Source organism: Lolium rigidum, chromosome 5 (assembly GCF_022539505.1).
Source record: "Lolium rigidum isolate FL_2022 chromosome 5, APGP_CSIRO_Lrig_0.1, whole genome shotgun sequence".
Classification (NCBI taxonomy): Eukaryota; Viridiplantae; Streptophyta; class Magnoliopsida; order Poales; family Poaceae; genus Lolium; species Lolium rigidum.
The window spans coordinates 28585913-28613480 of NC_061512.1; the positions used below are offsets into that span (position 1 = coordinate 28585913).

The window sequence follows — 27568 nt, forward strand, 5'->3', positions numbered from 1 at the left end:
AGTTTCCGGGCGAGGCGCCAACAAGTCCACCCCCGTACGGTGGTGGTGGTGGCGGTGGCGGTGACGGTGGCGGTGGCGGTGGCGGTGACGGTGGCGGTGGCGGTGACGGTGGCGGTGGTGCTTCACCTAATACACCTCATTCACGTCGGCCGACGCCGCCGCCCCCGGTCCTCGTCCGGCGGGTGATCGGACACCGGTACCGCCCCCAATCCACCTCCGGCGAAGAAGCGAAGCGGTCCCGGGTTATTAACCCGGACCCTTACGTACCTAAGAAAACAAAGGTACCGGAGGTATCACCGAAGCCTCTCCCCACGAGGCCTTGGGAAAGTAGTGCCGAGGAAGTCGAGGCGGGCGCGGCTGCTGATTTAGAGAAATGGAAGGCGAGCGTCAAGAAGAAAATAGAGGGCGAGCCCAAGCCGGTATATTCCGACAAGGAAAAGCAGTGGGCTAAGTCATTTTTGAACACACCGTCCCAAGCCGCGAAGAATCTGCCCGACGACTATTTACGTGAACTTCGTAGGCAAGCACTCGCGTTCAAGAACGAGGAAAGAGTTGGCGGAGAAGAAAGCCTTGAAGGACGAGGCCGAGTCAAAATTAGAAAGGGGGAAAGAAGTTGCCCAGCTCGGGGAACAAAGTAAACAATCGATCGCCCCGCTCATAGTGCAAGCCGCCGATCCGGATGCCCCCGATATCATAGCAGCTGCGGCAGCACATGGATTGACCGTAACGAGTGCCGGAGAACAAGCGGCCGAGTTAGGTATCACTCTTCGTGCACTCGCTAGGCCTTGATGAGGCGCCAATGAAGGACGTAGTATTTACATATGTGAAGAATGGCCCTCTCGTCGAGCCTCGCGCGAGAAGGGGATCTACCTCGACAAATGCTAGGTCTGCTAAATTGGTACAAGGGTTACATAAAACATAAAAACGCCAAAGAGTATATCTATGCGGAAGTTAGATATGAGCATCACTTCAAACATTACTGGGTACAAATTCATCCGAGTGAATTGTTCCAGTCTGTTCAATCTGCGCGACCTCGACAAATCTATCATCGGTTGCTACGTTCGTAAGTGATTTATTAATTTCTACCCCATCTCGTTCATTGCCCGCACTCGTCCTAACTATCTTGTTGTGTACGCTATTATGCGAGAATGAAGAAGCGGGAAATGCGAATAAGGAACATCCATGATGTTGGGTTCATTGACCCACACATCGTTAATTCACATGTGTTAGAACACCACCCCGCCGACGTGGAGGATGACCTGTGGCGGTTTATTAGAAAACAGCAACAGAAAAGTGATATTCTATTTCCTTACCATTTTGGGTGAGTGTTTCTGTCTTGAGCACATTCTCTTTTGTTTACTCCATGCATGGTATGTGGCTAATCGATGAGTTATGCATGATCTGTGCATGTATCGTGTCCGCAGGTTCCACCGGATTCTTATGGTAATTCAAGATCGGACCTCCTCGGTTCTCGTCCACGACTCTCTGAATATGGATCCGGCGCTTTGGGCCGACATGAGAAAAATGATGCAAAAGTAATTATTTTCATTCATTTGCGCTCTATATCGATCGGCCTATTTCGTTCATCATTTCCTAATATCAAGTAACTAATTAATAACTCTCTTGTTTATTTAATTTTCTTTGCCTCGTAGGGTTTGGAGACGGTTCGTAGATACCAAGGTCGGTGAATTCAAAAAAGAGCTACATTTTAAAATGGCAGTGCGGACGACCGGGGATATTCAGCCACCGGGGACCAATCTATGTGGATACTATGTTTGTGAGAGGATCCGGAGATACCGCAATGAGCGGGACCGGACGTGTGAGAACAACATCCCGAGGAATAACCTCCGGAAGACGCTTAGTCCGAAGCTCGCTTCCGACCACTTCAAGAGGAACTAGTCTGGATGGTTGGCGAGGAAGTCATCGATCCTAGAGGAGAACACTATTACGATGACGTAGAACTTTATATGCACCAGAATTTGTAACTAACTTGTTCAAAATTGTATATGGTCATCCGATATTGAATATATATTGTATATGGTCATCCGATATTGAATATATATTGTATATTCCTCTTGAATTCTTTTTGGTTCTAATTTCAAATTTGTTTGAAATTGTACATTCATATGCATGTATGTATACGAGTACCGTACAATATGTGAAACTCCTTCAAAATTAAAACCCAAAAGAAATAAAACAATACAAATTAAAAAGAAACCAGATTTAGGGGAGGGGGGCTAAACCCTAAACCTCGCGGAGGCCTTTAGTCGCGGTTGGCCGGAAGAACCGCGACTAAAGGTCCTCCGCCCGGCGCTCGCCCTGCGGCCCACGTGGACGGGCCTTTAGTCGCGGTTCGTAAGGAACCGCGACTAAAGGGGGGGCCTTTAGTCGCGCTACTTTGGTCGCGGTTGCGCAACCGCGACTAATGGCAGTTGCGAACCGCGACCAAAGCCCCTTTTTCCACCAGTGTAACACATCAATATCGTCGTTTGCCTGCTGTTTCGCGGAGGCTCACCGGACCGTTGCTAGGTCCGGAGGCCCACAGGAACGACGACACAATCAGCCTCGGCGGTGCGGCCGCCAGAGTAAGGACACGTCTGAGGGTCTTCCCAATCCCGGGCCACCCAGGACCCATGCATCGATCTTCAGCGAGCGGTGCTGCCTTCCTCATCCTGCCCGACGGGAGGAACGGAGCAGTCTCTCGAATCTAGAGCGTGGATTAGGAAGCGGGAGCTTTTCCATGTTAGAGTATATATCTGTATATTGTAGTTTCCCCATATGTTAGGGGGTTTTCTGCATATTTGCACCTGTACATGTACTATATATTGTGGCCTTTGGCCCCCTGGTAATACAACACGCATATTCCTCTAACATGGTATCAGAGCAAATTTTGGTCCTATTTTTCTTCTAGTTCGTGCGTGTCAGCTTGTTCCGCCGCCGCTATCTCTCCTTGGCCGCCGGCCGTCTCTCCCGCTGGTTCTCCTCCGGCCGTCTCTCCCGCTGATTCTCCTGCCAGCCCGCCTCGATTCCCGGTCGCCCGCCTCAGATTCCCCGCGCGAGGTCGCCCGCCCCGCTCTGGGTCGCCCGCTCCGCTCCCGCCTCGATTCCCCTGCTCCCGTGCGTGTGGCTGCCGCTCGTGGCCGTGCTCGTGATCTCCCTGGCCCGATCCCGCTCGTGGCCGTGCTCCCTGGCCGGATCTCTCCCTCCCATTCGTTTTCTCTCCCCGCGTGTGGCCGCCGATCGTGCCGTGTTCTCTGGCCCGATTTCTCCGATCTGTTTTCTCTGCAGTTGACTTAATCTGAAAAAAAAAGCAAAAAGCAAAAAAAAAAGCAAAAAAAAAAGCAAAAAAAGAAAGAGAGCTATGTCTTCCGCTGATCCCGCCCCTTCTTTGGGCCCACCTTCGGTACTTGGTATTTGTCCGCTGCCTCCGTGCATGACTGCTAGCTATTCTTCGTCGCCTTTTGCGGCCTCTTCACGCGGCTCTGCCCGCGCTTCGCCGACTTCGTCTATGTCGGCCTGCCGCTCTACATCGACTTCTGCGGCCTCTTCACGCGGCTCTGCCCGCACTTCACCGACTCCGTCTACGTCGGCTCGCCGCTCTTCACCGACTTTCGCGGCCTCTTCCCACGGCTCTCGCCGTGCTTCGCTGATTTTGTCTCCCTCGGCCTGCCGCTCTACATCGACTTTTGCGGCCTCTTCACGCGGCTCTGCCCGCGCTTCGCCGACTTCGTCTATGTCGGCCTGCCGCTCTACATCGACTTTTGCGGCCTCTTCACGCGGCTCTGCCCGCGCTTCGCCGACTTCCTCTATATTGGCCTGCCGCTCTACATCGACTTTCGTGGCTTCTTCCCGCGGTTATGGTTGCGCTTCGTCGACTCCGTCTGCGTCGGCATGTCGCTCTACATCGACTTTCGCGGCCTCTTCACGTGGTTATGACCGCGCTTTGCCGACTCTGTCTTCATCGGCGTGTTGCTCTCCGTCACCCTCTTTGGTGGCCTCTGTGCGTGTGGATGATAGCTCCTCGTCGGCACTCCGACCGTACTTTGACCTCTCCCGGTCGCCCCCTCTCTGCGCATGAGATAGCGCAGCTTCACTGCCTGCTTGATGCTTGGGATTCCAGTTTACGTCAGCAGCCTCGCGGTCCGACTCTTCGCTCTCGTCCTCATTGCACCTACTGTGGCAAGGTTGGCCACACTTCCTCCACCTGCTGGACGCGGGATCCCAGTTTACGTCAGCAGTTCCAGGATCGTCAGCGGGCCGGCTCTTCGAGGATCTTCTCGGGGGCCTTCGTGGTCCGCTTGCTACTCCGGACTCTTCCTCGCCGGGCGCTGCTGGTTACGGATCGGCTCTTCCGGCACTGCGCGACCACCACTTTCTACACGGTCGAGTACGTCCCCGTGGTATCCGGATTACGGAGCTTCCTTTCATATGACCTCTGAGTCTTCTATCCTGTCTGCTCTTCGGTCTCTTATTTCTCCTGTTCGTGTTTTCACGGCTGATGGTACCTCTATTCCCGTTTCTAGTACAGGCACCCTTTCTACTCCCTCTTTCTCTGTCCCTGATGTTTCTCATGTTCCTCGCCTTCGGATGAAACTTTTCTCTCGCTAGCCGACTCACCGGTCCCGGTTGTCGCGTCATTCTTGACGCCGAGTCTTGTGCGGTTCGGGATCGTCGCACACGGGCCCTGGTTGGAGCTGGCCCTCGTAGCCGTCGGTCTCCGGGGCTTTGGGAGTTAGGCGGCTTCGTGTTCCTTCCGCTGCCACTTCAGCTGCCGGTTCTCCTCCGGTTGTTGCCTCTGTCACCGGCTCTTTTCAGCGAGTGGCATCATCGTCTTGGTCACCTTTGTGACTCTCGCCTGTCGTCTTTGGTTCATCGTGGCCTTCGGGGGTCTGTCTGCTGAGATGGGTCATTACACTGTCAGGGTTGTAGGTTAGGCAAACAGATTCAGCTTCCCTATCCTACTAGTGTGTCTGTCTCTCAGCGACCGTTCGATTTAGTCCATTCAGATGTTTGGGGTCCGTCTCCCTTCGCTTCGAAAGGGGGCCATCGATACTATATCTTATTCATTGATGATTTTTCACGGTACACCTGGGTGTTTTTCATGCACTCTCGTAGTGAGGTGCTCTCTATTTATCAGCGTTTTGCGGCCATGGTCCGCACTCAGTATTCCTCACCCATTCGCGTTTTCCGTGCTGATTCTGCTGGTGAGTATATCTCTCGAGCACCTCCGTGGTGTCCTTGCCGAGGAGGGCACCCTCGCTCGGTTTTCTTGTCCGGCGCGCATGCTCAAAATGGCGTCGCCGAGCGTAAGCATCGTCATCTTCTTGAGACCACCCGTGCTATGATGATTGCCTCTTCTCTTCCGCCACATTTACGGGCTGAGGCTGTCGCTACATCGGCCCACCTTATTAACATTCAGCCTTCTGCTGCTCTACAGAGGTGGCATTCCTCTCGAGCGTCTCTCTCGGTGTTTCTCTGGACTACTCGACTCTTCGTTCATTTGGTTGCGTCTGCTATGTCCTTCTGCCTCCTCGCGAACGCACCAAACTGACCGCTCAGTCTGTTGAGTGTGTTTTTCTCGAATACAGTGATGAGCATAAGGGCTATCGCTGTTGGGACCCCGTTGGTCGTCGGATGCGCATCTCTCGTGACGTCACATTTGATGAGACGCGTCCCTTCTATCCTCGCCCCACCTCGGGTACTTACCCGGTGGATGATATCTCTTTTCTTCTTTTTCCGGATGCACCCCTGCTGTCCCTCCTCCCCTCCCTCCTACTTCGATGCGCCCCCTTCGACACCATCCTCTCGTTCGTCTAGTCTACCTAGGACTCCTCGTTCTCCGGCTTCGGCTCCTTCGATTCTGCCCCTTCTTCCTCTTCTTCGATGACTTGTCTTCCGCAGATGACCTTCCCCCTTCTCGGCCTGTTCGTCGGCGTCGTGCTCCGGTTCGTTACTCTCCTAGTCAGTATGGTCTCTCTGTCGTTTCTGAGCCGACTTCTTATCGGGATGTCGAGCGTCATCCCGAATGGCAGCTTGCCATGGCTGAGGAGATCGCTGCGCTTGAGCGCACTGGCACTTGGGATCTTGTTTCTCCCCCTTCTGGTGTTCGTCCCATCACGTGTAAGTGGGTCTATAAAATTAAGACTCGCTCCGATGGATCTCTTGAGCGCTATAAAGCGCGTCTTGTGGCTCGTGGTTTTCAGCAGGAGCACGGCCGTGACTATGATGAGACTTTTGCCCCTGTGGCTCATATGACTACTGTGCGTACCCTTCTTGCTGTTGCCTCTGTTCGCCGCTGGCCTGTCTCCCAGCTTGATGTGTTGGAGATATGCCCAAGAGGCAATAATAAATTAGTTATTGTTATATCTTAGTGTTCATGATAAATGTTTACATCCCATGCTATAATTGTATCAACCGAAACATTGGTACATGTGTGTTATGTAAACAACAAGGAGTCCCTAGTAAGCCTCTTGTATAACTAGCTTGTTGATTAATGGATGATCATGGTTTCGTGACCATGAACATTGGATGTTATTAATAACAGGGTTATGTCATTAGGTGAATGATATAATGGACACACACCCAAATGAGCATAGCATAAGATCAAGTCATTAAGTTCAAATTTGCTATATGCTTTCGATACATAGTTGCCTAAGTCCTTCGACCATGAGATCATGTAAATCACTTACACCGGAAGGGTACTTTGATTACATCAAACGCCATTTCATAAATGGGTGGTTATAAAGATGGGATTAAGTATTTGGAAAGTATGAGTTGAGGCATATGGATCAATAGTGGGATTTGTCCATCCTGATGACGGATAGATATACTCTGGGCCCTCTCGGTGGAATGTCGTCCGATTAGCTTGCAAGCATATGATTGGATCATAAGAGATGACCTACCACGGTACGAGTAAAGAGTACTTGTCGGTAACGAGGTTGAACAAGGTATGGAGATACCGATGATCGAACCTCGGACAAGTAAAGTATCGCGTGACAAAGGGAATCGGTATCGTATGTAAATGGTTCAATCGTTCACTAAGTCATCGTTGAATATGTGGGAGCCATTATGGATCTCCAGATCCCGCTATTGGTTATTGCTCGGAGAGGAGTCTCGACCATGCCTACATAGTTCACGAACCGTAGGGTGACGCGCTTAAGGTTCGATGTCGCATAAGTAGATTCGGAATATGAGATGGAGACCGAAGTTTGTTCGAAGTCTCGGATGGGATCCGGGACATCACGAGGAGGTCCGGAATGGTCCGGAGAATAAGATTCATATATGGGAAGTCATTTTCAGGGTTACCGGAAAAGTTCAGGAATTTTCGGTATTGTACCGGAGGTTCTAGAAGGTTCCGGAGGTACCATAGGGGGCCCACCTATCCCGGACGACCAACATGGACCGGAGGGGTCGCATAGGCCCACATGGGCCATGCACACCAGCCCCCAAGGCCCATGTGGCTGTACCAAGTGGATAAGATCAAATCCCTTGAAAATAGGGACTTAACTTGGGGGGAAGTTCCCCCCCTTGTTTTGGCCGACCCAAAGGCTTGGAGGAGGGGCCAAGGCAGCCCCCCCCACGCCTATATAAGAGGGAGGGGAGGGCTGGGGCGCAGCACATGATCCCCCCAAGCCCTAGCCGCCCCTCTCTCCCTCCTCCTTCTTCCTGCGCAGGCTTGGCGAAGCCCTGCAGGAATTTCTCCTCCACCACCACCACCACGCCGTCGTGCTGCTGGGATTCCGTGGAGATCTACCACACCTCCGCTGCCCGCTGGAACGGGGAGAGGAAGGGGCTTCATCGACACCGTACGCGCGACCGAGTACGGAAGTGCTGCCGGATTGCAGCACCGGGGACGATCGTCTACACCAACAACGAGATCTGATCTCGTAGGCTTTGGAAATCTTCAAGGGTTAGTATCTTATCAATCTCGTTGCGCCGATCTTATAGATTAGATCTTGGGTGTTCCATAGATTGGATCTTGGATTTATTCGTCTTGCGGTAGGAATTTTTTTTGTTTTCTATGCTACGAACCCCTTCAGTGGTATCAGAGCCATGTCTATGCATAGATCTGTTGCACGAGTAGAACACAATGGTTTTGTGGGCGTTGATGTTTTTGTTGCTTTAGTTTGTGTACTTTGCATCTTGCGGGATGGTGGGATGAAGCGGCCCGGGCTAACTTTACGTGACCTCGTCTCATGAGACTTGCTCCACGCTTGACATGCAACTTGTATTGCATAAGTGGCTTTGCGGGTGTCTGTCTCTCCCACCATAGTGAAGATCCAATCTACTCTTTCTATTGACAACACTAGTATCACCGTTGTGGTTCATGTTCGTAGGTAGATTGGATCTTACTCGAAAACCCTAAACCACGTAAAATATGCAAACCAAATTAGAGGCGTCTAACTTGTTTTTGCGGGGTTTGGTGATGTGATATGGCCATGATGTGATGATGATTATATTTGATGTATGAGATGTTCATTATTGTATTATGGCAACCGGCAGGAGCCTAATGGTTGTCTTTAAATTTGTTAAGACCTGCGTGTCTATTCATCATGTAATAGCTTTATTTCAAGTATTTGTTATAGTAGCTATAAGTGATGGACAACCATGAAGCGGTGCCATGGACCTTGGTGCTGGTGATGATGGAGATCATGCTCGTATGCTTTGGAGATGGAGATCAAAAGCACAAGAAGAAAGGCCATATCATATCACATATTATGAATTGCATGTGATGTTAATCCTTTATGCATCTTATCTTGCTTAGATCGCGACGGTAGCATTATAAGATGATCCCTCACATTAATATCAAGATAATAAAGTGTTCTCCCCTCGTATGCACCGTTGCTACAGTTCGTCGTTTTGAAGCATCTCGTGATGATCGGATGTGATAGATTCTACGTTCACATACAACGGGTGTAAGCCATGTTTGCACACGCGGAATACTTGGGTTTGCTTGGCGAGCCTAGCATGTACGGACATGGCCTCGGGACACAGGAAACCGAAAGGTTGAACACGAGTCATATGGATGATATGATCAACATGTTGATGTTCACCATTGAAGCTACATCATCTCACGTGATGATCGGTTTTGGTGTAGTGGATTTGGATCGTGTACCACTTAACAACCATGAGGGATGTTGTATTAAGTGGGAGTTCATTAGTAATTAGATTAAAACATGAACTAATTATCATGAACATAGTCTGAATAGTATTTTGTACTAAATTTGTAGAATTGGCATCCGTTATATACCATGCGCTAGTCTTGAAATTGAGATAGAAATACTGTTAAGTCTGACAAGTAACTTTACGGAATGGTACCGTATTGTTAAAGAATCAAGATATGATTAAGTCCTAATGCAAACTTTTAGTAAACCTCACATTGATGATTCAAAGAGCAATGATTTCAATTAGTACCAAATCATCTTGTCTCCGTGAAACTTGAAGTTCAAATCCGTTTGAAAAGTAAGGAGCTGGAAATTTTGTTTTCAGAAATAAGCAAGGTATGAGATATGTGTGATATCTAAGACCCTATTGCAAGATGATAGAATATAATCTAGTGAGACTACATAAACTCATAAGTTTTATGGGAATGTACGAAGGTTGAAGACGCCAGACGTCCCAATCCTCCATGGGCACTAACGATATTCGCATATCCATGAAGTGATCGTCCTTAGTATGCACCGTTGCTAAGACTCGTCGTTTCGAAGCATCACGTGATGATCGGGTGTGATAGATTCTACGTGTGCATACAACGGGTGCAAGCCAGATTTGCACATGCGAATGCTGAGGTTAAACTTTACGAGCCTAGCATGTACAGACATGGTCTCGGAAAGTCGTCATGATATGATGGATAAAATTATGAGTGAAATTGTTCATCATATTACAAAATTACTAATAGTGAAATCTGGAACACTTGTCATGTGATGACCAACTTCAAAGTAAGAACCTCGAGGTTATTGGTATTTGACCAATGGACCTAAAAGTTATTGAAGGTGAAGTGTTTTCTGAGAATGAGGAAAGCTAAAAGAGAAACCACAGAAGATATTTTGGCAAAAAGAAAGGAAAAGACTAGAAAGTCTAGCTCAGGTGTATATAGACGATATACATGTTATGGATGTATTCCTTGTTTGGTCACATAATAAAATTCTTGGGTATTTGTACCAGATTGGTTGGTATGAGATGTCATACAATACAATGCAATACAAGAATACGATGGCCTAAGTGATCGATAAGGAATATGGTAATAATGCACGTCTGGAACATAATAAAGTGTTATTATGTTTGTCGTTGGCATTCTACCTAGCCCTTAGAATTTATAATAAAGAACTTAATAAATTGTTATTTTGCTCTGGTCAAATGAAAACAATGAGTTGTTCAAATTATGATATTAGTCCATGTACGATGGATAAGTTATTATAAATCTTAATGGTGAAACACACATACATAACACTGACGCTAAAATGCCATAAGGCAAATGATTTGAATTCCACTCATTAGTGGAACCGTCATTTAGGTCATGTTAGAAAGGAACGCATGAAGGAACTCCATTTGAATGGAATTTTGGAGTCATATGATTTTTGAATCATTTGGCGCTTGCAAATCTCTTCTAAAAGGGAAATGACTTAAATACCATTCATAGGCCAAGAGTTGAACGGGCAACTAACTTAGTGGAAACATACATAGTGATGTATATGGTTCACTGGGCATAGTTGTGTGCGGGAGATTCTTCTACTTCATGAAAACTTCCAACGATGAATTGAGTATATATGTTGATATATTCGATAAGGAAGAAGTTTGAAACATTTGAATGGATTCAAATAAATTTCAGCATGAAGTGGAAATCATCGTAATAGAAAAGTCAAATATCTATGATTGGATCATAGTGGAAATATTTGAATTACGAGTTTTAGCGAACATCTAAGAGAGTTATGAAGTTGTTCTACAACTCACATTTCTTGGAGTATCATAGTAATGATGAAGTATCCGGGAGATGTATCCAAACCTTGTTGGATCAAAGATGAGATAAAATATTGATGCCATTATATTTTTATGGATTATGCTTTAGAGACCACCGCTTTTACACTGAATAGAGCATCATCATGATCCGTTGAAATGACACCATACAAGTTATAGCATGGGTATAAACCCTAATAGTCCTTTCTTAAAATTTTGGTATAAGTAAATGAGTTTACAACCAAAACCGGATGAATGTCTTTGTTGGTTATCCCAAGAGAATGGATTGGGAACTCTTCCCACTATGAAGTAAAAGACAAAAGTGTTTGTTAATGTTACTTGCTTATTTTCAAGAAATTGTTTTCTAGCGAAGTATTTGAGTGGGAGGACAATAGAACTTGATAAGGTTTACGAACCTGAGCATAATGATCAGAGTAGCGCAGCATCGGAAATGGTTCCGGAAGCGGCTACGAAGATCATGGCTCCCATGTCTACAAAGTGTTATAGTCATGGAGATCAAAGTACTTATTGAACCTTGTAGATGTGGTTTATTTTGTGATCAAATAAATGATTTGTGGACAAATGATTGTTTTTGAACAATGATAAACCAACTACATACAAAGAAGTTATGATGGGCCCTGACTCCGTTAAAATGGCTATGTGCCATGAAATCCAAGATAGATGAATACTTTTTTGAAAGTACAAGGATCTATAAAATAGATGTACTTGGATGGAATATCCTTAAAGAAGCTTGACTTATCGAAAAGTTGTTTACGACAAAGTTCAAAGAGTTGACTACGATAAGATTAGATCTTCCGTAACAATGCTTATAGTCTGTGTGGATTATTATAGTAATCGCTACATATTTCTTTTATGAGATACGCTAGTAGGATGGCAAAATACATTACTTAACAGAAGTGTGTATAAAGGTGTATACAAGATACAACCAAGAGTTTTGCTAGTCCGTGGAATACTAGATAGGTATACGAACTTCAATTGGATGAAGTGAGTATTACGGAGTTGGAATCTTCACTGGATGAAATAGTCAAAGAGTTTTTGATTTCATCAGAAATGATGAAGATGCTTGCATTTGCAAGAAATTAAGTGGGAGCGCTGAGACATATTTATAATACTTTATGTAGGTGACATATAGTTGGTTATAAATAATGTAATTATATAATTGATTAAAAAAGGTTTCATTGAGAATTAACTTCAATGAAAGGATATGGACTCAAACATATTTAGTGTCAAGATCTATGAAGATAGATTGAAACACAAAATAAGTTTAAGTCAAAGTACATAGAATGGATATTGAAGTAGTTCAATATAGAAATATTAAGAAAAATGTTTTTGTCATGTGAAGGTTTAACAACACTTGAGTATATCTGACACTCAATGAGTAAAAACACATGAGTGACTTCAGATCACGAAAAATATGTACAAAGTCAGATGTCCTGTGCTCTAAAAGGTTAGGAGCATATACCAGAATGATTCATGTGATGATCATTGGACAACAGTAAGAATATCCCTGAGTACTTTAGAAGAACCAAGGATATATATATAGTTTTTGTATGGGGTAATGACAAACAAATCGCTGTAAGGTGTTGCACCGATATTAGTTTGATCACATATAAAAATAAAATTTCAATCTCAATTAGGCTAAGTGTTGTTTAAAAGGTGGCACAATGAGCTAGAAGAAGTCTATGCTAGATTTAGATCAGTTCTAAATATTGTGACGGATTCTACAAACGAAGCAGAGTATGTCATTGTTTTGACAATGACTGAGGATGTTAAGTCGAGGAGTTCTTTGAGAACTTGGTGTAGTTCCGATAGTGTCAGAACTTTGAAGCTATATTGTGTATGACAATATTAGTGACTTATTTTTAGACCGCGGAATTAAGGTTCCACCAGAGCACTAAGCATATACAATTAATGCCGACTCATTTGGAAAATGAGTGATGCGTAGAGATGCAAATGAATTGCAAAATACATACGTTTCTGAACAGTCAGATCCGTTGACTAAAACCTCTCCCGTGAGCAAAACATGATAAGCACCCGGAAGGCCAAGGTGTTATATCTTTACAAATGTAAACTAGATTATTGACTCTAGTGCAAGTGGGAGACTCGTTGGAGATATGCCCAAGAGGCAATAATAAATTAGTTATTGTTATATCTTAGTGTTCATGATAAATGTTTACATCCCATGCTATAATTGTATCAACCGAAACATTGGTACATGTGTGTTATGTAAACAACAAGGAGTCCCTAGTAAGCCTCTTGTATAACTAGCTTGTTGATTAATGGATGATCATGGTTTCGTGATCATGAACATTGGATGTTATTAATAATAGGGTTATGTCATTAGGTGAATGATATAATGGACACACACCCAAATGAGCATAGCATAAGATCAAGTCATTAAGTTCAAATTTGCTATATGCTTTCGATACATAGTTGCCTAAGTCCTTCGACCATGAGATCATGTAAATCACTTACACCGGAAGGGTACTTTGATTACATCAAACGCCATTGCGTAAATGGGTGGTTATAAAGATGGGATTAAGTATTTGGAAAGTATGAGTTGAGGCATATGGATCAATAGTGGGATTTGTCCATCCTGATGACGGATAGATATACTCTGGGCCCTCTCGATGGAATGTCGTCTGATTAGCTTGCAAGCATATGATTGGATCATAAGAGATGACCTACCACGGTACGAGTAAAGAGTACTTGTCGGTAACGAGGTTGAACAAGGTATGGAGATACCGATGATCGAACCTCGGACAAGTAAAGTATCGCGTGACAAAGGGAATCGGTATCGTATGTAAATGGTTCAATCGATCACTAAGTCATCGCTGAATATGTGGGAGCCATTATGGATCTCCAGATCCCGCTATTGGTTATTGCTCGGAGAGGAGTCTCGACCATGTCTACATAGTACACGAACCGTAGGGTGACGCGCTTAAGGTTCGATGTCGCATAAGTAGATTCGGAATATGAGATGGAGACTGAAGTTTGTTCGATGTCTCGGATGGGATCTGGGACATCACGAGGAGGTCCGGAATGGTCCGGAGAATAAGATTCATATATGGGAAGTCATTTTCAGGGTTACCGGAAAAGTTCAGGAATTTTCGGTATTGTACCGGAGGTTCTAGAAGGTTCCGGAGGTACCATAGGGGGCCCACCTATCCCGGACGACCAACATGGACCGGAGGGGTCGCATAGGCCCACATGGGCCATGCACACCAGCCCCCCAAGGCCCATGTGGCTGTACCAAGTGGATAAGATCAAATCCCTTGAAAATAGGGACTTAACTTGGGGGGAAGTTCCCCCCTTGTTTTGGCCGACCCAAAGGCTTGGAGGAGGGGCCAAGGCAGCCCCCCCACGCCTATATAAGAGGGAGGGGAGGGCTGGGGCGCAGCACATCACCCCCCAAGCCCTAGCCGCCCCTCTCTCCCTCCTCCTTCTTCCGCGCGAGACTTGGCGAAGCCCTGCAGGAATTTCTCCTCCACCACCACCACCACGCCGTCGTGCTGCTGGGATTCCGTGGAGATCTACCACACCTCCGCTGCCCGCTGGAACGGGGAGAGGAAGGGGCTTCATCGACACCGTACGCGCGACCGAGTACGGAAGTGCTGCCGGATTGCAGCACCGGGGACGATCGTCTACACCAACAACGAGATCTGATCTCGTAGGCTTTGGAAATCTTCAAGGGTTAGTATCTTATCAATCTCGTTGCTCCGATCTTGTAGATTAGATCTTGGGTGCTCCATAGATTGGATCTTGGATTTATTCGTCTTGCGGTAGGAATTTTTTTTGTTTTCTATGCTACGAACCCCTTCATGATGTTCAGAATGCTTTTCTTAATGGCGAGTTGAGTGAGGAGGTTTACATGCAGCCTCCTCCTGGGTATTCTGTTCCCGATGGGATGGTCTGTCGTCTTCGATGTTCTCTCTATGGTCTCAAACAGGCCCCTCGTGCCTGGTTTGAGCGCTTTGCCTCTGTGGTGACTGCTGCTGGTTTCTCTCCTAGTCTTCATGATCCAGCACTTTTCGTTCACACTTGTCCTCGTGGACGCACCCTTCTCCTTCTCTATGTTGATGATATGATCATTACCGGTGATGATCCCGAGTATATTGCCTTTGTAAAGGCTCGTCTTCGTGATCGGTTTCTCATGACTGATCTTGGTCCTCTTCGCTATTTTCTTGGGATTGAGGTTTCCTCCACTTCGATGGCTTTTCTATCTCTCAGGGAGAAGTACATTCAGGATCTTCTTGCTCGTGCTGCTCTTGGGGATGAGCGCACGGTTGATACTCCTACGGAGCTTAATGTTAAGCTTCGTCCTACTGATGGTGATCCTCTTCCTGATCCCACACGTTATCGTCATCTTGTTGGGAGTCTTGTTTATCTTGCAGTCACTCGTCCTGATATTTCTTATCCTGTTCATATTCTGAGTCAGTTTGTCTCAGCTCCTACCACTGTTCACTATAGTCATCTCCTCCGTGTTCTTCGTTACCTTCGTGGCACGATCACTCGTCGCCTTTTCTTTCCTCGTTCTAGCTCTCTCCAGCTCCAGTGCTACTCGGATGCTACGTGGGCGAGTGATCCTACGGATCGTCGTTCACTTTCTGCTTACTGTGTGTTTCTTGGTGGTTCGCTTGTTGCTTGGAAGACGAAGAAACAGGTAGCGGTTTCTCGTTCAAGTGTTGAGGCTGAGCTGCGGGCTATGGCTTTGTTGATTGCCGAGGTGACCTCGGTTACGGTGGTTGCTTGCAGATTTTGGGGTCTCCGTTACGACACCCACTCCACTTTTGTCCGACAAGCACAGGTGCTATCGCATTGCACGTGATCCGGTCAAGCATGAGCTGACCAAGCATATTGGTGTTGATGCTTTTTATACACGTGCTCAGAGTGCGGGATGAGGTTGTTGCGGTTCATTATGTGCCTTCAGATTTGCAGTTGGCGGATTTCTTTACAAAGGCACAAACTCGAGCGCAGCATGACTTTTTACTCTCCAAACTCAGTGTTGTGGATCCACCATGAGTTTGCGGGGGGGGGGGGGTGTTAGAGTATATATCTGTATATTGTAGTTTCCCCATATGTTAGGGGGTTTTCTGCATATTTGCACCTGTACATGTACTATATATTGTGGCCTTTGGCCCCCTGGTAATACAACACGCATATTCCTCTAACATTCCAGTCGATAGCTCCGCTGTCCTGACTTGGATTGCTGTGCGTCTTCACGAATTACTTCAAGAAAAGGCTAGCTACTCGATTTGCTTCTCATTGAGCACTTGAATGTTACTAGAGTATGACCCATCGGTCCGGAGGCTAGCTACTCGATTTTCTTCTCATTGAGCACTTGAATTGAATGTTACTCGGAGTATGACCAATCGGTCAAAAGGCTAGCTAGCCGAAGCCTTCCGTATTGCCTCCGTTTGAAGCCACGCCCGCTCGCCTAGATGCCCCCCTTGATTTAACCTTTACATCGACCGAGATTCAGGTATTCATTGATGCCATCCTTTATTTGGTTGCCGGTTAACTCAACTTGAATTTTCCATCATGGGCACTCGGACTCGCGGAGTTTTAGCAACACAAGGATATATATGAGTTTCTTTGAAGCACCGAAATTGATCGACACTTCTCGTGACACACTTTGTCCGTCAAACAATTTTTTCAAACTACGGACTAACAAGTATGCACCGGCTGTCGCGGTTCTCAAACATTACTAAATCATTAGTCTCTGGTGTCATAACTTATAAGTGCACGATCCATGGACCGAGAGTTTCATTAGAATCACAAGCAACCAACCTATGAGAAGTACTTCAGCTTTCTATATTAGGGTTCATGTTGGTTTCGTCATAAATCATAGTTGGTGACCTGTTATGATGGGCTGCTCACCAAGTGATGATCTACACTTTTCACTCTGAAAAGAAGATTCTGTGCTCCCTTTCAATACTGCTAAACCATGCACATTATTCGTGGATTCGCTTGAAGAATATAAATAGGCCTTCTCTCAACATTTGAAGAACATGATTGGCTGGAAGACCGCTTATGATTATACTATTATGATGGTCAGACATCACTTCTAGGTTCAAATTTGTGCAATGTTTAATCTGCTATTCTTGTTCTATTTGTTTTTCATTCACACAAAACTTTGTGGATATTTTGAGTTCCTTGTACTTCCCGCACTTACGGCTTATATTAGATGCTACACATATGTGTTGCCGGTAGTAGCCGATGTTTTCATGTTAGTATATTTCTAGATCAAAATCTGCATCAGTGCATGGATCATGACACTAACATACATTCAATCAAATTGATTGAGATATATTCAAATTATGGATTCCTTTGTTTCATGAAACTTGCACCGGTTGATATGGAATTTTGTATTTTTCACTTCGGTTGTAGATCTCTTACCAAATTGGTATGCTTTGCAGCCGCTGTTGAGCTTCCTACCGCCGCCCACCGGCCTCGTCGCCGGCCACACGGTGAAGCTTGGTACATATGCCCACTTTTGAAGATTGTCTTGAAGAACAAGTACTCGAGAAAGGGTGTGATAATGGCTAGCTACGGGTATGCCGGAGGCTACCATGTGCCAAAGGGGTCCCATGCTTGGTTTTTCATGTGTATATGTCCTAAACAAACCTAAAACAATGAAAAAGTACATTGGTGGAACCTCGCATGGAGAAATCTAGGGGGTAGACCCGCCGGGGCACACATACCGCTGTTTTTGGGGAGAGGAGGGGGAGAATGACCGTCGGAGCACCGGAATCCCACCAAATCTTGCATGTGGACCTATGATATGTGTGAAATTATGGTGGAAGGTTTAATGGTGTAAAAATAGCTCCCCGGTGTGACCTTCCTCACATTTGGGCGATAACACTTAGTAGATTTTCCGAAGTGCGGATTGCTCCGAAACCCTGATATATGTGGGGGGATGAAGATGGATAGTACTTTTATATTGCAAATAGTATGTGTATATACACAGCGTATTAAGTAGCACTAATAAATAGTCATCAAAAAGTAAAACTAATTAAAAAATAAATATAAGTATTAGATGAAATAAAACAGAAAGAAAAACAAATGAAATGTCATATGTGGCATGGCAAAGGCAAAACACACGAAAAAGTCAGCGTTGCCGTGCATCCCATCTGGGTGCATGGCAAAGGGTGAAGCACGGCAACGCCCAACACCTTTGCCGTGCACCGAATCTTTGCAGTGCGGTGTGTTGGGCCATTGCCGTGGTGATTTCTTTGATGTGTGCTCCCTTCAGATGTTGTCGCGCGCCTTTTCTTTGCCGTGAGTTATGCTCGGTGGTGCAGGGTGAGTTATGCTCTGGATAGGAAACACTCACAACTCAACTATGGGGTGGATTGTGGATGGATTACCGAGGAAAACTGGAAAACTGATACCAAGATGATAAGGGGTGGCCCGATCTTCTCAGTAAGCAACGGTGGTGAAGATGATCACGGGGTGATGGCAGGGGAGATACACGACGATGAAGTGGAGGATAACTTGTATGACGCAACGAGATCTCTCGATTGGTCCCTGTCGCCAATGCAACAGCTCTCAACCCTGCAAGATATTCGCAACTCCACACACTTGCGCACGTAGCCGCCGACCACGAAGCGGTAAGTTGCAACCGTCTAATTCCCAATGGAACAAGCAGATCACACAAGACTTTTTCAGGATCTACACAATATCAAGCAATATGGTGTAGGGATTCAATAGTTTTGCTAGAGCAAACAACTAAGAACCAGGGTTTATCTTAAACGTGGTCTAAAGCAGCTAGGGGGACGTCCTGGGCACTTATATAGGTGTCCGGGATGAGTTCTGGTCAAAAAGATACAAAAATAACCGACCCAGAATAGATCTGGTCGAGACAGACTCGGACGAATCCGGTCTGGAATCCGGTCAACCGGACCAGGGACCGGATCGGCCGGTCTGGCGTCCGGTCAACCGGGCGGCAACCGGAAACTTTGCAACTTTCCGGTTTTCGTCCGGTACGATGCATCATATCCGGTTGGCGCCCGGTCAACCGGGCCAGGGACCGGGCTGGCCGGTCCGGGGGGCGGTCTAACCGGGTGCTGGACCGGCCTGGACTTTGTCTCCTCCTCTCGCGCATGCCTCCCGCTCCTCCCTCACGCGACCATGAGATATCTTCATGTCCAGCTCCATGTCCAGCTTCACGTCCATCTTGACGTCCGTCTTCATGTCCAGCCTGCTCCTCTACTCCTCCCGCGACGCTCGTCTCCTCTTGATACCCGATGACACATAAGTAATAGGACTTAGGCAGTATAAAGTTCTCATCAATCAAAGTACCGTTTAGAAACAAGTTCACCTGTTGTTTAAGTAGCTTCGCACGAGCCCTTGTAATTGGTCCAATCCGAACTTCATTGGACTTGAGCTTCACAACAGGTTCATCTTCATTAATCAATGATGGAGGTAGTGGTGTAGTAGGGATGTCCTCATCATCTCCTCCCCCCTTCAAAAGGCGTCGACCTCGATGCTCCAAGGTCTTCTCCGTCATATGGTGTCAAATCAGCAACATTGAAAGAATTACTAACACCAAACTCATCAACTGGAAGATCTATTGAGTATGCATTATCATTGATCTTGGCAAGCACTTTGTAAGGACCAAGCACCACGAGGCTTCAACTTAGACTTCCGCAGCTTCGGGAACCTATCCTTGCGAAAATGTACCTGCACCATATCACCAGGCTTGAACAACATCTCTTTGCGCTTCTTATTCATCCTTGCAGCATTGCTCTTGCCTTTCTTCTCTATCAACTCTTTAGTCTTCACATGGATCTTTCGCACAAAATCTGCCCTCTTGGATGCCTCCATATTAACTCTCTCATGTATGGGCAAAGGCAACAAGTCAAGTGGAGTAATGGGCTTGAAACCATACACCACCTCAAAAGGACACAGCTCCGTGGTAGAATGTACCGCCCTGTCGTAAGCAAACTCTACATGCGGCAAACACTCTTCCCACTCTTTCAGGTTCTTCTTGATCATGGATCTCAGCAGTTGTGACAAGGTTCGATTCACCACCTCAGTTTGACCATCAGTTTGGGGATGACAAGTAGTACTGAACAATAGCTTTGTCCCGAGCTTTCCCCAAAGTGTCTTCTAGAAGTAGCTCATGAACTTCACATCATGATCAGAAACAATAGTCTTCGGGACTCCATGTAGTCGAACAATCTCCCTGAAAAACAGGTTAGCAATATGCGACGCATTGTCGCTTTTGTGGCAGGCAATAAAGTGTGACATTTTAGAAAATCTGTCCACTACCACAAATATAGAATCATGGCCTCTTTTAGTACGCGGCAAACCCAACACAAAATCCATACTAATATCTTCCCAAGGTGTAGTAGGTGCCGGTAACGGAGTATACAAACCGTGAGGCTTCAGCTTGGACTTGGACTTGTTGCAAGTAATGCATCTCTTCACATACCTGTCCACATCCTGCCTCATCTTTGGCCAATAAAAATGATCAGCGAGCATGAGTAGCGTCTTCTCACGCCCAAAGTGACCCATCAAACCTCCAGCATGTGATTCCTGCAATAAGAGCAAACACACGGACGATTCGGAACACATAGTTTGTTAGCTCAAAACAAGAACCCATCATGTATGTGATATTTTTCCCATGCTTTACCAAGAGCACATAAGCGATATGGTTCAGCAAAATCATGATCAGTAGCATACAAATCACATAGCACTTCTAATCCAGGAATTTTAATATCAAGTTGAGTTAATAGCATATTCTTCCTAGATAGAGCATCAACAACAATATTATCTTTTCCCTTCTTATGCTTAGTAATGTATGGAAAAGACTCAATGAACTCAACCCACTTAGCAAGACGCCTATGCAAAGTAGATTGGGCTTTCAGATATTTCAAAGCTTCATGATCAGAATGTATGATAAATTCTTTTGTCCACAAATAATGTTGCCAAACCTCAAGAACTCTAATTAAAGCATACAATTCTTTATCATAGATAGGATAGTTCAACTTAGCACCAGAAAGTTTCTCAGAAAAATATGCAATTGGGCGACTCTCTTGCATCAACACACCACCAATTCCAATACCACTAGCATCACATTCAATCTCAAATTGCTTATTGAAATCAGGAAGTGCAAGTAATGGTGCAGAAGTTAACAATCGTTTCAGTTCATCAAAAGCATGATCTTGGGCAACGCCCCACTCAAATGCAACACCCTTTTTAGTCAATTCATTTAAAGGTGCAGCAATAGTAGAAAAATTGGGCACAAAACGGCGATAAAACCCAGCTAGACCATGAAAACTTCTAACTTGACTCACATTCATGGGAGTATGCCAATTTTGAATAGCTTCAATTTTAGACACATCTACTTCTACTCCATGCTTAGAGACAACATAACCCAGAAATATGACCTTATCTTTGCAAAATGTGCACTTCTCAAGATTACCATAGAGTTTACTATCGCGCAACACTTGCAAAACATGTCGAATATGTATAATATGATCAGATTCATTGCGTCTGTAAATTAATATGTCATCAAAACACACAACCACAAATTTGCCAATAAAATCACACAAAACATGGTTCATCAGTCTCATGAAAGTGCTAGGTCCATTAGTCAAACCAAAAGGCATTACTAACCACTCATATAAACCAAATTTGGTTTTAAAGGCGGTTTTCCACTCATCCCCTTCTTTCATTCTAATTTGATGATAACCACTACGCAAATCAATTTTAGTGAAAATAGCAGCACCACTCAATTCATCTAACATATCCTCTAAACGGGGAATAGGATGACGATATCGAATAGTAATGTTATTTATCGCTCTACAATCTACGCACATACGCCATGTACCATCTTTCTTAGGAACAAGAATAACAGGAACGACACAAGGACTAAGGCTTATGCGGATATAACCTTTGTCGAGTAGCGCTTGTATTTGCTTCTGTATCTCCTTCGTCTCTTCGGGGTTCGTTCTATATGGTGCCCGATTAGGTAGCGAAGCTCCGGGAATCAAGTCGGTTTGATGCTCAATACCGCACAATGGTGGAAGTCCTGCGGGTACCTCATCCGAAAATACGTCGCCAAATTCCTGCAAAACATTAGAAACACCAAGAGGAAGAGGGGTCATGTCGTTAGGAACCAAAACCGTACCCCTGTACAAGAGCACAAGAGGCATGGCTGTAGGGTCCTCACTAAATTCTCTCATGTCTTCTTTGGTGGCTAATGAGACTAAGGAATTCACTCTCTCACTTTTCGTTATATCACTCACAACATTACAATTCTCTCGCCTATCTAAAGAAGCATCCTCCAAGTTGACTTCAACTTTCTGACGAGACTCATTGACAATTTGCTGTGGTGTCATAGGCTGTAAATTAATTTTCTTGCCCTTGAACTCCAAGTGATATGTATTGGCACGGCCATTGTGTTGCACGTGAACGGTCATAGAGCCAAGGCCGACCCAATAGTAGGTGACACACCGTCATAGGAACAACATCAAAATCAATGCAATCCTTATACGGTCCAATAGCAAACTCAACACGCACCATGTGGTTTACCTTCATCTCACCATTGTCGCTCAACCATTGAATATAGTATGGATGTGGGTGCGGTAGATACTTCAACTTCAGCTTGGTACACAACTCCTTGCTTGCTAAATTGCGGCAACTCCCACCATCAATAATGACCTTGCAAGCCTTGTCAGGACCAACTAAAGCTTTTGTTTGGAACAAATTGCAGCGCCGAGTAGATGCACTAGGCAACACATTAAGAGCACGCTGCGACACGGCAATGGTGCGAGCATCAAACGGATATGCATCTTCACCATCAGTGTCATAGTCATCATCTTCTGGAGCATTAGGATCAACATCATCTCCAGTCTCGTACTCATTGTCCTCATTAATAACCATGACTTTGCGATTAGGACAATCTCTCTTGAAGTGACCCTTGCCACCACATGTATGACAAAGCATGTCACGGTTACGCGCAGTAGACACATTAGAGCCACTCGTACTTGCAGCAGATTCGGACTTCTTTGTGTTAGACACATTGGAGACCGGTTTGCTAGGCGGAGTAGAGTAAGGTGAGGAGCGTGTCGAAGGCGCCGGCGCCGAAGATGGGGCCGCGCGGGGTGTGAAATGCCCAGCTCCTGTAGCTCGACCTTTGATCTTTGCTTCGTCAGCCAACTGTGATTCAGCTTCTCTTGCATGATGTAACAATTGATTCATATTGGTGTAGCTGTAGTGACGAACAATGCCTTTAATATCATACTTCAAACCGTTGAGGAAACGCTGCATTGTCATCTCGAGAGACTCACGGACACGGCCACGCTGCATAAGCATCTCCATCTCCATGTAGTATTCATCCACAGTCTTCACACCTTGTCTCAATAGAGTCAGCTTATCATATATATTCCGCAAGTAATTTGTAGGCACAAAGCGAGAAGTCATCGCCTCCTTCATGGCACGCCATGTGCGTATAGGCTGCTCACGATCCTCTTCGCGGTTACGAACAAAAGCATCCCACCAACGCAAAGCATAGCCATCAAATTCGGAAGAAGCAAGCTTGATCTTCCGACCATCAGTATAATGTGGATGTAAGCTCCATAATTTCTCAATCTTGAGCTCCCAAGTGAGGTATTCTTCAACATTAGCTCCTCCTTCAAACTTGGGTATAGAAAACTTGGGCTTACCCAAACCATCTTCCTCATCTTGTCCATGACCATTGCGGCCAAGTGGAACCCAACCGCGAGCACGATTACCATGTGGCGCATCACGAGCATTGTGTGCGTCATCTTGAAGCTCAGAATCATCGTCATCGTCTTGTTGTTGTTGCGCGGTCAAATTCTCAACAGCTAAGCGCAAATCAGCAAGATTGCGTTGTACATCCGTCATTTGATCTTGAATTGTAGTGACGGTCACATGAGTAGAATCCAGCTTTTGGGAGATCTCGTCAATCTTCCCATTAAGCACATCGTCCTGAGCGCGGAATTCACGTCGCATCTCATTACGAAGAGCCTCATACTCCCTCCATGTGATGATATCTGCAGCACTCTTGTTTTCCTGGTTAACAATTCTATGATCACTAGCAGACATCGTTAGTAGATTAGTGCACTAAATCCAAAATATATGGTGGTACTCTCACAACTCACTCAAAAGTGATAAGAAAAGGAGATCTTACCGTTCCAAAGTAAATTAGTGTTGCTTACCACTTGTAGTAACAACTAGTGCACGGATGTAGCGAAGCGAATATCAAGGGTATAAGAACAAATCACACGACAAAGCAGGGTATATGTGGGGCTGTAGGTAGGCTACCTATTTGCACCAATAACAAGCTCTAGCGCTGACCGTAGACAACCAATGATACTCACACAAGGCGATATAATGGGGCAGTGCAACTATATGTGGGAAAGGTTGCAATGCACACGAGAGACGCTAGCAAAGCTCAACGAGACAGGCACAAGATTGCTCAACTACAGGTGCAGCAAAGTAAACTTAGGCCTTCACTTGATTCAACTAGCACGTCAATTTTCTTTTTGGATTTTTCTATTTGTAGAACACACGCAGCTATGTAGCTATTTTTGCTTCTTTTCGATTTTTTTTTGATTTTCTGACACAACTCCTTGATAACACGGCCAACAGAAATATGCAAAGCACCGATAACCTATCGAGCAGCCTGTCGAGCGGTAAAACTAGTCTCTTCTGGGGAAGTTCCTAGTCACTTTATATCGAAAGGCTGTGTCTATGGTTGGGAACAAGCACACTGTATGCTATGTGGACTCGAAGTAACAAAAACTGACACTAGACGACAAAGTAACACAAGACGATAGAGTAAACTCAAACCCTAAAATATTAGACGGAAGAAAATATACGCAAAAATAACTACGAAAAGCAACTAAAACTTGAAATTAGTGCAATCTAAGGCTATGGCAAACCCTAACCCTAATTTTTTTATGGATTTTTCTGGATAGGAAACACTCACAACTCAACTATGGGGTGGATTGTGGATGGCTTACCGAGGAAAACTGGAAATCTGATACCAAGATGATAAGGGGTGGCCCGATCTTCTCAGTAAGCAACGGTGGTGAAGATGATCACGGGGTGATGGCAGCGGAGATACACGACGATGAAGTGGAGGATAACTTGTATGACGCAACGAGATCTCTCGATTGGTCCCTGTCGCCAATGCAACAGCTCTCAACCCTGCAAGATATTCGCAACTCCACACACTTGCGCACGTAGCCGCCGACCACGAAGCGGTAAGTTGCAACCGTCTAATTCCCAATGGAACAGCAGATCACACAAGACTTTTTCAGGATCTACACAATATCAAGCAATATGGTGTAGGGATTCAATAGTTTTGCTAGAGCAAACAACTAAGAACTAGGGTTTATCTTAAACGTGGTCTAAAGCAGCTAGGGGGCGTCCTGGGCACTTATATAGGCGTCCGGGACGAGTTCTGGTCGAAAAGATACAAAAATAACCGACCCAGAATAGATCTGGTCGAGACAGACTCGGACGAATCCGGTCTGGAATCCGGTCAACCGGACCAGGGACCGGATCGGCCGGTCTGGCGTCCGGTCAACCGGGTGGCAACCGGAAACTTCGCAACTTTTCGGTTTTCGTTCGGTACGATGCATCATATCCGGTTGGCGCCCGGTCAACCGGGCCAGGGACCGGGCTGGCCGGTCTGGGGGCCGGTCTAACCGGGTGCTGGACCGGCCTGGACGTTGTCTCCTCCTCTCGCGCATGCCTCCCGCTCCTCCCTCGCGCGACCATGAGATATCTTCATGTCCAGCTCCATGTCCAGCTTCACGTCCATCTTGACGTCCGTCTTCATGTCCAGCTGCTCCTCTACTCCTCGTGCGATGCTCGTCTCCTCTTGATACCTGATGACACATAAGTAATAGGACTTAGACAGTATAAAGTTCTCATCAATCAAAGTACCGTTTAGAAACAAGTTCACCTGTTGTTTAAGTAGTTTCGCACGAGCCCTTGTAATTGGTCCAATCCGAACTTCATTGGACTTGAGCTTCACAGCAGGTTCATCTTCATTAATCAATGACGGAGGTAGTGGTGTAGTAGGGATGTCCTCATCAGGATCTCAGCGTTATTCGGCGTGCCTCAGTTAGCTAAAAATATTTCTAGACACTGCTTTGCCGTACGTGTGCACCGTAGACAGAGTAGAAACTGATCGAGGTTACCTCTAACTGACAATTGCATCTACTTGCCTGTCACGCGCGGAACACAAGTGGCAACAAGAGCACATGCTGAATTATTGCCTGCTAGTACTGGTTGCACACCAACTCCCATTACTTGGATAGCAATATAATGTTTTCATGCCATTCGTAATTCACACGATGGTATATACAGTACTTCTTGTGAATAAAATGTGTTCTCCGAATCAATCCTCAGGTACTACCTCAAGGACTCGGTGCTTGACGACGGCATCCCGTTCAACAAGGTGTACGGCATGTCGGCGTTCGAGTACAACGGCACGGACCCGCGCTTCAACCGCGTCTTCAACCAAGGGATGAAGAACCACTCCATCATCATCACCAAGAAGCTCCTCGAGCTCTACCACGGCTTCCAGGGCCTCGGCACCCTCGTCGACGTTGCCGGCGGCGTCGGCGCCACTGTGGCCGCCATCGCCGCCCACTACCCCGCCATCAAGGGGGTCAACTTCGACCTCCCCCACGTAATCTCCGAGGCGCCGCCGTTCCCGGGCGTCACCCACGTCGGCGGCGACATGTTCAAGGAGGTGCCCTCGTGCGACGCCATCCTAATGAAGTGGATCCTCCACGACTGGAGTGACCAGCACCACGCCACGCTGCTCAAGAACTGCTACGACGCGCTACCGGCGCACGGCAAGGTCGTGCTCGTCGAGTGCATCCTGCCGGTCAACCCGGAGGCCAAGCCCAGCTCGCAGGGGGTGTTCCACGTCGATATGATCATGCTCGCGCACAGCCCCGGAGGCAGGGAGAGGTACGAGAGGGAGTTCGAGGCCCTCGCCAGGGGAGCTGGATTCGCGGGCGTCAAGTCCACATACATCTATGCCACCGCGTGGGCCATCGAGTTCACCAAGTAGATGAGATCCGTCCCTCCATCCAGGCAACGTCCCACCGATATGAGGCAACGTTCCTCCATCCATTCTGAATTCTATCAGTGTCAACAATTTCAAAGCAAGATTCAACATAATATTCTAACATGGATGGAAAATAAGCTAAGTTTGATCCACTACGGGAAAAAACGCCATTGCCGTGCAGCAAATCGTTGCCGTGCGCCGCTGCACGGCAAAGAAATCTTTGCCGTGCGCAGCAAGCAGCACGCATGGAAACGACATTTCGCACGGCAAGGCCTGAGAGAAGCGCACAACAATGAATCCACGCACGGCAAAGTCAGCAGTGGCCCACGGCAACGAATCTTTGCACGGCAAAGACCAAACAAAGCGCATGGCAAAGATTCGACGACGACAAAGTCCATAAATGCCGCACGACAAAGAAGTACTGGACGACAAAGGCTCTGACGTTGCCGTGGCGAACCCTTTGCCATGCGGACAGAAAAGTTGCATGGCAAAGGGGCCTTTGCCGTGCGTTCCATTCTTTGTCGT

The 27568-nt window shown here is 46.3% G+C and overlaps 1 protein-coding gene across 1 annotated transcript; it reads left to right on the plus strand.

Annotated features, from left to right (window-relative positions):
- Positions 1–23162: 23162 nt before the first annotated feature.
- On the plus strand, positions 23163–27046 carry LOC124655016 (tricetin 3',4',5'-O-trimethyltransferase-like; the record flags this gene model as incomplete). The annotated part of the gene is made up of 2 exons (XM_047193988.1): positions 23163–23191; positions 26374–27046. Coding segments are annotated over 2 exons (702 nt in total), but the record flags the coding sequence as incomplete, so codon positions are not given.
- Positions 27047–27568: the final 522 nt, after the last annotated feature.